The sequence below is a fragment of the Chelonoidis abingdonii genome, chromosome 1, assembly GCF_003597395.2.
Source record: "Chelonoidis abingdonii isolate Lonesome George chromosome 1, CheloAbing_2.0, whole genome shotgun sequence".
NCBI classification, from domain to species: domain Eukaryota; kingdom Metazoa; phylum Chordata; order Testudines; family Testudinidae; genus Chelonoidis; species Chelonoidis abingdonii.
Window position 1 is genome coordinate 45,509,230 of NC_133769.1, and position 13,614 is coordinate 45,522,843.

General features: G+C 43.7%; 1 protein-coding gene across 8 annotated transcripts in view; it reads left to right on the top strand.

Moving 5' to 3' along the window:
• CADPS2 (calcium dependent secretion activator 2) overlaps positions 1 to 13,614 on the top strand; it is a 591,461-nt gene that overhangs the window by 416,561 nt on the left and 161,286 nt on the right. For all 8 annotated transcript variants that reach the window (XM_075065313.1, XM_075065326.1, XM_075065319.1 and 5 more), the window contains exon 13: positions 875 to 1,062. In XM_075065313.1, the coding sequence (XP_074921414.1) occupies positions 875 to 1,062 (188 nt within the window). The remainder of the gene's footprint in view (positions 1 to 874; positions 1,063 to 13,614) is intronic.

Sequence of the window (13,614 nt, forward strand, 5' to 3'; positions counted from 1 at the left end):
TGCAAATGAACTGAAGCTCAGCAGTTTCTCTTTAAAGTCTGGTCCTGGAGTTTTTTTGCTGCAGGATGGCTACCTTTAAATCTGCTATTGTGTGTCCAGGGAGATTGAAGTGTTCTCCTACAGGTTTTTGTATATTGCCATTCCTAATATCTGACTTGAGTCCGTTTATCCTTTACTGTCCAGTTTGGCTGAGGTACATAGCAGAGGGGCATTATAATCAAAGAGGCTGATAAAGGATGTCCTGTTGTCATCATGAACAGGTCTGACTACCAAAACGAGGCTGCCAGACAACTCTCCAATATCAAATTCTACAGTCCACTTTCCTCAGATCCCTCTGAGGAATATACTAAAAAACTGCACCATCTATTCAGGACCTCCCTACACTAACAACACTAACTTTCAGCCAGGAAAGTTTATGCTCCAATACGTCTGTTAGTCTATAAGATGCCACAGGACTCTCTTTCACTTTTTACAGATCCAGACTAACATGGCTACCCCTCTGATATATGTTATTTAATGTATTTTATCACTTGTCAAACAGTGACATTTTTAGATTCGGTACAAGATCATGGACATATCAGTGCATTTTTTTCTGAGCCATGTGGTACACGGTAGTACTAAGGCTGAAGAACTGCAAAGAGTTACTCCATGACACTCAGTCGCAGTTCTCAAGCAAGCTATTGTTAGAGCCCAGCCCCTCTGATATATTTCCTGCATTATTAGCATCAACTTGATTAGTATGAAATGTTTTTGTAATGCATACAAAAATGTTATTTGTTTTTGTTTCTTCTTTGCTGGGTTGATTTAAAAGCAGAGCAATAAAAAGAAAAATGATGATTAATTAAAAGAATGTATTTTTCCCCTTCTCTTCCAGGGTTGGTTTAGTCCAGGCCAAGTCTTCGTATTAGATGAATACTGTGCTCGTTATGGTGTGAGAGGCTGTCACCGCCATCTCTGCTACCTTAATGAATTGATGGACCATTCAGAAAATGGTGCTGTCATTGATCCAACCTTGCTCCATTACAGCTTTGCATTCTGCGCTTCTCATGTTCATGGCAATAGGTAATTTAACATGCAAATACACAGTAAAGCTAATTAGGTTTGGCTGAATGGATAAAGGAAAAATATTTTACTTAGTTTCTTGCACTCACCAGATAGCAAAATTTAATATTTGAAACAAACAAATTAATCAGTTCATAAGAAGCTTCGTCAGTGGTTTTGGGGTTCTTATGGAGCTTATAGAAAATATCCTTTCCATTTTATTAAGCATGTTTTCTCATGCATTGTGTCTGGGCCTTGAGTTTTTCTTCTGCATTCCCCATTTTGTGTTGCACTAGTGAGCTGGTGTTTTGAATAAATACCCTGAGCAATCCTGGAATCCAGTAAACTCCGGTGCGCCTTCCACATACTGTAACATGTCAACTTGTCTCTTTTATTGAATTCTCCTTGTCCCAGATTTAAGTAGGTGATTTAAGTAGGTGATAACTTTAGTAAGTAACATATCTGGCAGCTCTCTGGCAGTAACTTGTCCAGAGCTGGTCACCCTTCCTTTTTAATCCGTTTCACCTGGTGGAAGCTTGCCATCAGCCCTCCACCCTATTAACATGGTCCCAGCACTGTTGCTGGGACCCTCACTGCCCTCCCCTCATATGATGTTTAAGGGGGTCAGGGAATAGGGGAGTGTATGCACACTGTGCTGGACATTAGGAGCTGCAACCACATTCCCCATCTTCTTTGGGAGATGCCTTCTCCTAAACTCCTTCCAATTCCATTTGATCAGGAAACCAGACCCCCTACTGAACTGTACTGGGTTCCTGTCAAGTTGAAAGAACAATTAATTTTACAACCTGCCCACTGGGTCCCGGAGCTGCAGAGAGGCAGGTGAATGAACTCCACAATACCCAGGGCAATCTGGCAGTGAGAGAAAAAATTCCTTCTGAGCCCTAAAAAAGCAATTAGCATGATGCCCACAGCAAGGCCTCAAAACCCAGCCCTTTTCTAATCATGAGAGGCAGCTTTTCTTCCCACAGAATGGCACCCCGGGCAGGAAGGAAGGGCTTATAAGTCCTTGCATTGGGTGCATGGCAGCAAGTAGGCTTACGTTGCAGCCTTCTGTCCAACCACTCAGCCACAGAGCCTCCCTCCTCAAGTCCATGAGGGGATGCAATCTTTAAAGGGGCCAAGGATTTTTTCCCCCTGCCCAGACAAAGCCTCCCAATCTCTGAGGCTGCATGGGGCACAGGTGAGGATCAAGAGGGTTGGGCATTTGTGCACCTGAGGGATATGCAAAGGGGGAACAGGGGAATCAAGGGAAAAGCGATTTCCTGAGCTGTAAGGTGCAAAGGAAGAATTATCACCAAGTATCTAAGATGCTCTCCAGGTATCTTAATTTGCATGCAGACAAGCTAGGTAGATTTTCTGGCTTTTACTTAGTAACCTCTTCTCTGTCAAAGCACATTTGTCTTGTCAACTCTTGAAGCATCTGGCAGCTCAAGTAAGTTTCTTGTAGAAGTCTGATTCTATGTAGTTTTCTCTCTAGATTTTTTTATTAACTGTGAATCTGACAAGACAAATCGTGATGATTGCACAAACTTATTTCAAGTTTTCAAAAGCAAAGGAGATATATTTCTTTTTATTTATTAACTTGAGTGAAGGACAACAGTGCATGCAATATGTGGAAAAATCTCTGGGAGCACATCATTTTGCACAGTAGTAAGCACTCTGTATGTATGTATTCCTTCTGTACAAATGCATGCTGTCTGAATAGCATTGAGTGTTTTAGGTATAAAAGAATAGTGTTGAACAGAGCGGGTCTGACTAGTACTGAGACATTGTAAAAAGATTGGAAAAAAGAAAAGAAGAAGAAGAAGAAAAGTAAGTCAAGGACAGAAACAGAGACACTCACTGAGGATGACAGACACACATACACAGATAATACATCCACTCATTCATCTACAGCATCACTAGGGAAGTGCAGGAAGGGAGAAAAAGAATTTCACAGACAATACATGATAGGCCAAAGTTCTAGGCTGATCTATGTTGTTATATGTCTTAATTTGATAAGTAATGCTGAGGAGAAGAAATACCACAGAGCCAAGACAAAGAATTTTCATGGCCCAATTAAATGGTTTAGAAATGATGGATAAGCAGTGAATTCAAAGATTTTTCTTTGGTTAGGAGGGCCTTAGACCTGCTACTAGCCTGACAAAGACCATCTAAGATATGCTAGCTTTGGAGTGGGGAAGATATAGAAATACCAGTTCATAACTGTAGTCCATATACAAAGTAATCCCTGTTTCTTTTAGATACTAGTTTATTTCAGAGTGGCAAGCAACCTTAGTGACATCAGTCAAATGATCAGATGAAGATGTCTCTTTTTCTTCATGTTTTCTAACTTATTCTGTGGCACCATAGTGATATATATGGAAATTGACAGATATAGTTAGATATTGTGTATGTATATTCACACTCCTCTCACTTCAGAAAAAGCAAAAACAGGAATCCTGGCTGAATTCTTCAACCTATATTTCTAAGAGACAGTGACAGTATTCACATAATTAAAATTTAACATTTTGCAACAACATGAAAGGATGTGGAATCAGAGCAAACCTTATGCAACAATTATATGCAAATACACCGCTACCTCGATATAACGCCACCTGATATAACACGAATTTGGATATAATGCGGGAAAGCAGTGCTCTGGAGGGGTGGGGCTGCGCACTCTGGTGGATCAAAGCAAATTCAATATAACACGGTTTTACCTATAACGCGGTAAGATTTTTTTGGCTCCCAAGGACAGCATTATATTGAGGAAGAGATGTACTCTAAAGAATATCATGAATGCGGTGGCCAAGTTTTGAGATCAGCTGCTATTCATACATACATATTTCAAGTATATCAATTTAATATTGTGATTATAATTATTATTATTACATATTTGTTGTACTCAGCAATGTATAAGAGAGAGCCTTATTCCCTTTATCTGGAGCTAAAATGCTGTACAGGTACAGTGTTTACACTACATTACATTCATTGCAGATGGCGGGGGAGTTATTTTATTTATTTGATTGGAAACAAATAACATTAAATCATCAGCGGGATTATAGAAGATCACTTCTTAATTTTCCCGCTCCCCTTTTTCTCCTTTTTCACCCTGTTCAGAACCCCCAGAATTTCATTTACTGGTTACCTTCCGGATTACCTGTTTTAAACTCTTTTTCAAGGAAATTATAGTGCTAACCTAGTAGAAACGTTCTTTGGAGCCTGTCCATAGCAGACCTGAATCAGTCAGAAGATCAGTGCTCCATACTGGCCTGAGCCTGGATGTGAATGCAGAGACCTCTGTAGTTACAGCTCTCCCCATGTCCAGGCAGAAGCAGGTATCACCAGTCGCTGCTGCGTCATGCCTTACATTGCAGATGTCCTCCATGGGGTTGTAAATCTTTATGGGAGCGGGGAGCAGCTAGACAGGAGGCAGGTTTGGGGGGAGATGCACATCGTTTTTCTTGCCTTTCAGCCCCTTTTCTTTGCAATAATTCTATATGGAATCTGCTGGAAAGGTGAAACAGATTCAGGCTGCCTTTTACATATCCATGAGGCATCCTTTGTACAATGGAATCTGTCTTTGGCAATGGGACCCGGAGTCACAATGGGGGTACTAGAGCTGCATGGCTGGGGAGTTGATTCTGTTTTGTTGAAGAGGGCAAGACCCATGTTCAGCCTCAATGATCTGGGGAAAAGCAAAGGGAAACGATGTGGAGTTGCTCCTCCATGTTCATAGGATATATCTGTGAGCGGGAGCATAGACCATCGGGCCTAGCCTTCAATTGACAGCCCATGCTGAGATTCTTTCCTTTTCAGTTCTGCAGGGATGTTGAAGCAGACAGGGAAGGATTCTACTGTCTAGAGCACATGCAGCTGGTCTCAACAACCTGTTGGACATAGCTGCTAGGAGCTAGAAGCAGGCAAGCAGTAGTAGTCTGGTAGGGGAGAGGTCAGGGTCAAGAAAGGAGGAAACTGTTCTCCTTATACCTCAAAAGGAGAGAACTTTTATTTCAAACCTTGCTTATACTGCTAAAAGGGGTGCATTTTGGGCCAAATCCCGAGAGGTCCTGAGCACCTACAATGTGGCACAGGCTTCTGTGAAAACACGTTCATTCTGTCAGGACTTTACATAACTGACTAGAGTGTGGGTTTTGAACTGAAGAGAGGGGAGAACTATGCTTATTATTAATAATTGTAATGTATTAATTAATTGTTTGTATTGCCGTAAGACCCAAGACACCCTTACCAGGATCAAGGCTCCACTGGGTTGAATGCTATACAAATACATATAGGAAGACACAGTCTCTGCCTCAAAGATCTTATAATGTAATTTCACTTCATCTGGAATGGTCCCTCAGACTGTGTGTTTTAGCTACTTACACTAAACAATCCATTCCACCTTGTAGTTAGCTGTGACACTCTGAGTACCTATCCCAGACCTGAAGAAGAGCGCTGTAGCTCAAAACCTTCTCTCTCACCAAAAGAAGTTGCCCCCATCTCACCAAACATCAGTCGCCACGTCGGACAAGCACCAAACTGCACCAACAGCCCTGGGCTTGGTGTGCGAAGTGCAAGCAGATGCTGAGGTGTAGGGACAGGTGCCCACCCCGAGACCCCCTTTCCCCAAGGGGAATGATGCCCTGGGCCCTCCACCGATGGTTCAATCATCCTTATCCTCTCCAGATGAGTCTGTGGTGGGACCCACTTGTTCTAGCCCAGCAGACGACTTTAAGAAGCATCAAGCCCTGCTCCGAAGGGTGGCCACTAACTTAGGCCTAGAGGTGGAAGAGATGGCAGAACAATCAGACGCTTTGTTTTATGTGCTCTCTGCATCCACCCCCACATGTGTCGCGCTCCTGGATCCTAAAGATTGCCAAAGCCCTCTGGCAAACCCTGTCCTCAATCCCACCTACTTCCAAGAGGGCTGAGAAAAAGCATTTTGTTCCTGCAAGGGGTCAAATACTTATACACTCACCCGCCCCTAGGGTTGTTGGTTGTTTTGGCAGCCAGCAAGACAAAGGCATTCTAGTTCCACCCCCAAAAATAAGGACATCAAGAGATTGGACCTTTTTTGGGAAGAGACTATATTCCAGAGCCATTTTCCAATTCCAAGTCGCAAGCCACCAGGTTCTTTTGGGGTGATATAACTTTAACCTGTGGGACTCCCTGCATAAGTGTAAGGACTTCATGCCCCAGGAGGTGGCCCAAGAATTTGGGGACCTTGTTCAGGAAGGTACAACAGCAGCTTGATGTTCCCTCCAGATGGCCTGGGATGCGGCTTATTCGGCGTCCAGGGTGATCACCTTGGCAGTGATCATGAGGTGCAGTTCCTGGCTTCAGACTTCGGGGCTATCTCAGGAGATACAGTCCTCGATACAAGATCTTCTGTTTGATGGAGTTGGACTCTTTGCAGAACAAACAGACATGAGGCTGCACCGTCTGAAGGACACTCAAGCCACCCTCTGCTCCCTGGTGCTGCATACTCCTCAGTTGGTGAGGAAGCAATTCCAGCACCCCCCACCACCAGGGCATTGGCAGCCTCAGCAGGGATCTACAATGAGAAGGGACACTAGTTTTAGTCACTGCCGCCCTTCCTTCTCCCATTCCCCTGAGCAACCTGGCCCGGTGAACAGGGCAAGAAGTGTGTGTTTTTTGAGGGTGCACTTGAGAGCAACGCCCTAGTCAACTCCCCAGATCTGCCCCATCTTTTCCTCAACCATCTCAGTCCCTACCGTTCATCCTGGTCATGGGTTATCTCAAACCACTAGGTGCTAGAGATTGTGTCATTGCACTATACCGTCCAGTTTTCGGCCACCCCTCCCCCCCCCCCGGCCAACCTCCTACAACTGGAGGAGTTGGAGGAGGTCCCTCAGGAAACGAGGGGGAAAGGTTTCTACTCCCACTATTTCCTGATCCCAAAAGCAGAAGGGGGCCTAAGACCCATTCTGCGGCGACTCAACAAGTACCTCAAAAAGTTGAAGTTCCACATGATTTCACTGGCCTCCATCATCCCCTCTCTGGATCCAGGAGACTGGTACGCTGCTCTCAACTTGAAAGACACTTATTTCTATGTCTCTATCTTCCAAGTACACAGACAGTTTCTCTGTTTATGGTGGGCCATTTCCAGGTCACAGCACTTCCCTTTAGCCTCTCCTTGGTACCGCAGGTGTTTACAAAACGTATGGCTCTGGTAGCCGCTTACCTGAGGATCGGCGGGTCCACATCTATCCTTATCTCGACGATTGGCTCATCAAGGGCAGGTCGCAGGATCAAGTGCAGAACAGTCTCACTGGGTCTGTTAGTGAACGAAAAGAAATTGACCCTCATACCAGGGTCTAATAGAGTTTATTGGGGCAGTCCTCGACTCCACGCAGGCCAAAGCCTTCCTTCCAGAGGCCCATTTCCAAGCCATGTCAGACGTGATCTCCCATGTAAGGGGCCACCCACTCACCCCCGCCCACACTTGCCTAAGGTTGCTAGGCCACATGGCTGCCTGTACTTACATGGTCTGTTATGCCTGGCTCCATCTCCGGTTGCTGCAGGCATGGTTGGCATCACTCTACATCCCCAACAGGCACAACCTGGGCCTGGTAGTCAAGGTGCTGGACCACATTCGATCATAACTGGGTGGGTGGTTGGACCCCGCATCGGTGTTGAAGGGAGTTCCCTTCGTGGCCACATCCCCATCACTAACTCTGGTTTCTAACACCTTGGACCTGGGCTGGGGAGCCCACCTGAGTGAGCTCAGTACACAAGACTGCTGGTTGGGAGTCGACCGCTGCATGGTTTACTGCTGAAGAGCAGGAGTGCTCGGCTTGAATCCAGCAGGTCCTACTGGGTAGTAGAAAGCCCTCCACTAGAGCAAGGTATGTGACCAAAGTGAAATGATTCATATGCTGGGCCTCAGCCCAAAGGGTTAGGCTTGAGAAGGCCTCGCTACAGTCGATCCTGGGCTACCTTATGCATCTCAAGCTCCAGGGCTTGTCCCTTTCATCAGTGAAGGTCCACTTGGCTGCCATATCAGCCTATCACCCTTCATTCCAGGGCAGGTCAGTCTTCACTCATAACATGACAGGCCGGTTCTTGAAAGGTCTGCAGCAACTTTACCCCAGGTCCAGGAAGCAGTCCCTCTGTGGGACCTGAATCTGGTGCTTGTGCGGCTCATGGAAGCCCTCTTCCAGCCCTTGATATCCTGTTCCCTTCTGTTTTCCTGGAAGGTCATCCTGGTGGTGATAACTTCTGCCCAAAGGGTCTCTGAGATTAAGGCACTTACCTCAGAGCTGCACTATACAAGGTCCAGCCACAAACACATCCAGTTTTCCTGCCCAAGATGGTTTTGCAATTTCACATGAACCAGAACATATTTTTGCTAGCCTTCTTCCCAAAGCCTCATAAGTCTGAAGAGAAATGTAGGATACCGCTAAGGCAAAAGTCTCCGACAACTGTGCACATGGGCACGCACACACCTAGAATAGAACGGACCTGAGCAACACATCTCAAAGAAAAACTGTTATGAAAGATAGGTAACCATTTTTTCAGTGCTCTCAGTCAAGATCACTATCTCGCAAGTGATTTTGTCTCACTGCTGTTATTATTCATGCTCATGTACTTCTAGTGTAAGTGAAATGGGCTGATTATGTAAATACAGTATAGTCCTGAAGGTTGATATTTCAGTCTAAACAACAGCAGTGGGTGTTAAGCACAGGTCAGAGTTATTGTTTTCTTCCCTATCATCATCTTTTCTATCTGGTTCTCATGCTGTTACTTCCCATTCTGTCCCTCTTGTTTTGAAATGGATGCTGGTGAGAAATACATGAAGTGCAAAGTGACTTCTTTCACCTTCTGAGCTGCAGGCAGAATTGAAACATTCAAATTTCAAAAATACCCCTCCATTAGATCGAGAGAGAGAGAGAGAGAGCTGATATGTCATACATTCCTTATATGGATAGTGTAGGTGAAAAGCATCTGACCAAAACTTTATAATTTCCTTCTACCTTAGTTTTTGAAATCTTCAGCCCTTGTGAGAAATGGAATGAATCTGTAGCTGTTGAGTTCTACTGTACTTGACTAACTTGAAGAGGTATGCATGAGTATGTAAGAGAATTGCAGCTTTGTAAATCAACATGGATATCATATAGAAAATTGAGAGAGTTCTGGGAGAGCCCCTGCGTTAACTCACCTTCTTTCGCTGTTAATTGATTTGTATCAGGAACCATTTATTGTGTTCATCCACCTCAAATCAAGTGACAATGATAAGTATCACAGGAACTGTTGCTTTCTTCAAACTCTGATTCAGGAACTTTACTAAAAGAAAGAAAACAATATTATCTCTAAAGCTAATCTGTCTCTTTCCTTCACTCTGCTTCACTGTAGAGCTTCTGTTCAGAGCTTTCTCCTTCTCCTTCTACCTGCTTCCTTCAAGATTTAAAGTATAGCATGAAATCTCCTTCACCTTTTTTTCAACATAAACAATCTCTAGCAAGATTTAACAGAAAATGATGCATTCGAATGAAGCAGTAGCTTCACCTCTCATCCAAGTCTGATCATCATCTGGCATGATGAATAGTTTTGTTGATTTACCTGGATTATCAAATTGAAAGAAAGAGATTCCTGTTGAGTGATCCTTCTCAGCTCGTTCCATGGAAGCTGTGGTGTCAGAACCAGTGCTAGTAGACCATGTGTCAGTTCAACTGGGTTGGAACCACATTAAGATGCTGCCTCTTTCTTCTGTACTGAATACCTTGATCAGTCTCAATTCTGTAGAATCTTGGGTTGTAGCTGCATGTAGAGATAACAGCTGGTTTACTATATTTTTCTTCATTCTGTTTTATTGAGATTGTCTCCTGGTTTAAGTCTGGGTAAGCTGCAGGCTGCATTCTAACAGTTAAAGGAGGAAGACTGAGATCCTTTACATTATGAGTAGGGCCCTTCCAAATTCATGGCCATGAAAAACACATCACAGATCATGAAATCTGGTCTTTTGTGTGCTTTTACCCTTTACTATACAGATTTCATGGAGACCAGAGTTTCTCAAATTGGGGGTCCTGACTCAAAAAGAAGTTGCAGAGGGATCACAAGGTTATTTTAGGGGGATCATGATATTGTCACCCTTACTTCTGTGCTGCTTCAGAGTTAGGCAGCCAGAGAGCGGTAGCAGCTGGCCAGGCGCCCAGCTCTGAAAGCAGTGCCCCGACAGCAGAAGCGCAGAAGTAAGGGGTGACAATATCATACCTTGCCACCCTTACTTCTGCGCTGCTGCCTCCATAGCTGGACGGCTGAAGAGTTGCAGCTGCTGACTGAGGGCCCAGCTCTGCAAGCAGCAGCACAGAAAGAAGGGTAGCAATACCATACCTTGCCATCCTTACTTCTGCACTTCTGCTGCTGGCAGCGGCTCTTCCTTTAGCTAGGCTCCCGGCCAGCACCTGCCACTCTCTGGCCACCCAGCTCCGAAGGTAGCGCCAAAGCCTGCAGCATTAAAGAAGTAAGTGTAGCAGTACCACAACGCGCTACAATAATCTTGCAACTCCCCTCCTCCATAACCCCTTTTTGGTTCAGGACCCCTACAGTTACAACAACATGAAATTTCCGATTTCAATAGCTGAAATTATGAAATTTAATATTTTAAAAATCCTATGACCATGAAATTGACCAAAATGATGAATTTGGTAGGGCCCTAGTTGTGGGATTATTCAGAATGATTTACCTCTAAGGTTGGTAGAATTCTTCTAATCTGACCACCTATGAGATTTTGTGGGTCAAGGTGAGATGCAGAATTTCCACAAATTTCGAAAAATAGCCATTGACTGTTAGACAGATATGTTCTTTTTCTTCACAAGAAGATAGCTAATGCTATTCTTCTCTGAGGTCCATTGGGTAATGCTGGGGGCATGAGATATTCTTCACTTGTGTCCTTCTTGTCCCTATTTGAGACTCCCATGATTCCCTCCTGTGTTTTAGATACTGCCCTATTCCAGGCTGTGGTAATAGCCTCCCAGTCCCAGACCTGGACTTTAGCGTCCCCAATCTGGTCCTGTCCCAAACCTGGACTTTTGCGTCCAAAATCTGGGGGCTTACCTGAAACTCCCCCAAGCTCACTACCAGCTTGGATATTCTCGCTGCCACCAGATCAGGAACTGATGGGGCCCTGATCCCCCCTTTCTCTCTCTGGTGTCCCCCAACCCTCCTTGGTGGGACACCCAGATTCAAAATGCCTTGGATGCTAAAAGAGGGAAAATGCCTTTCCCCCTCCTTCCCAGGCTTAGCCTTTGGGCCGCCTGCAAGTATCAAGAACCGTTTTCTCTGGCTTCCCAAGAGATAGCGTTCTCTACCCTCAGGACAATTGAGATGCAAAATGCAACCTTTGGCTTGGCCTTCCCCGTGCCTGCCTTTCCCGAGGGAGACAGGTACCTGATACAGAGGTGATCTTTTTATCTTTCCCGTGCCTCCGCTTCCCTGAAAGCAATGAAAATGAGCCCACAGCCTGGCTGTTCCCTTCCCTTTGCCTCCCTAAGAAAAAGAAACTCACACGTTTAAAAGAAAAGTTATATAAAAAAGGAAAGAAAATATAAAACAATATTTTGCATGAAGAAGACTCAATACAGGTCTTGCTTATAAGAAAATATGAAGGAACAGTCTGTTTAAAAGATAGCCCATTAAACCAGTCCAACGCAATCCACATACATGTAAATACAACCCAAAGCTCCTCAACCGAATTGCTGGGGTTTCCTTTGTACTCACAGAGTGTAGGAGACCTTGGAGATAAGATGAGTTAGGAGGACTTGTTAAACTCACAGCGAGAAAACAACAAACACAGCCACTACATCTATTTCGTACAACCCAAAGCTCCTATAGTCGAATTTGAGCTTTGGGGTTCCTTTGTACTCAAGACTTTTGGTATAAATTTGAAAATAAGAAGGAGTTAAGGAGGAAACCTTGTTACTGCACAGCCGAGAAAACAAACAGACAACAGCCATCCACATGCTATTTGTACACAAAGCTCCTCAATAGCACTGGCTTGGATCCTTGTACTCATCAGACTTTTGGTATAATATTTGAAATAAAAGGATTAGGAGCGAAACCTTGTTTACTCACAGCCGAGAAAAACAAAAATAAGACCCTGAGCTATTCAATTCCCGCCCCTGACTTTAAACAATCCAGTTCTCTGATTGTTCCTCTGGTCGGTGTTTGTTTTTACCTTTCCAGGTATAAGAACTTAACCCTACTACCTATCTATTTTACTGACACAGGCCATCATTCCATCTTACTCAGTTTGTTTCTTCACTTGGGTAGCTGCAAGACTGGCACCCTCCAGATGTTGCTGGGGACACGGGTATGCCTTCTCGCCTTGACTTTGATCTGCACTGGTTCTCCTTTTAGCAGTTCATTTTTACAGAACAGCATTGTGACACCACTGTGTGATTTATAAGGCCTGTCTCAATGGCTGTGCTTTGGTCTAGAAAGTCATTTGTTGTGGTCTTGATTATAAAGGTGTCAAATAACGCTTGTAGCGTTCATTGCTAGTACAATCTTTGAATTGCCCAAGGTCACACACAGTCTATGGTAGAGCAGGAAATTGAACCTAGTTTCCCAAATCCCAGACCAGCACCCAAACCACTGTTGCATCATTTCTCTCTCTGATTATGTATTACCATGCATGATAATGGCCAAATAAATGGACTAATAAGCATTCAGATTTTTCTACCGTTCGACAACAGCAACAGAAGTGAAATGGGACAGGCTGGTGACTGAGTTATGGTGCTTTCCAGAAGACTATCCAGAAGATCTAGATTGTGCTAGTTTTTCACTGTAAATGTTTTCCAGAGGCTGAGACTTATGGAGAAGTGGAAACACCCTTCTTCTGTCCTTCCTTTAACACAATGAATGGGTGACTATTTCATTTCAAAAACATTGACTCTTTATTACACCTATTCTTTTAAAATAGGGGAAAAAACAAGAGTCTGTTTTAGTTACAGAGAGAAAATATATTGACTTCATCTATGGCCTAAGGAAAGGAGTTATCCTAGGATGTATTGTGCTGATGGTTTATAATGTGTTGCGATCTAAATCTGTCCTTACCAGGAAATATACAGCTGCATATTTTTCAACACAATGAGCCAGGTCTGCTCCTAATAAGTCTCAGAGATATTGTCAGTGGAAAAACATATTTACAGGTAACAAGAAAACAGTAAACCCAGATCTTGTATGTATAATATGGCAGTTATCTTTTAGACAATGAAATAACATCTGCTAATACTTGATTATAAAGAAGTCCTCTATAAATTTTATAAGATGTCTTATGATTATTTTTAGTTACATGTCTCCTGCTTATATGTCAACATATGTCCTATGTAGATAGTATTTTTGCAACACATGCTTAGCCTTTGAACTAGAAGACACTAATGAGTCCTATCTAAAATGTTCCCCTAAAGAGATCATGAAATTAACATGACCTACCTTCATAATCCATTCTATAGACCTCTAAAAATAGTCTTTTTCTTTTGCTTGTGAAAATAGAGGGTATGACCTGTAAGCAGATGTTGGAGCAGGCTGAGAAGACATGCAACAGAA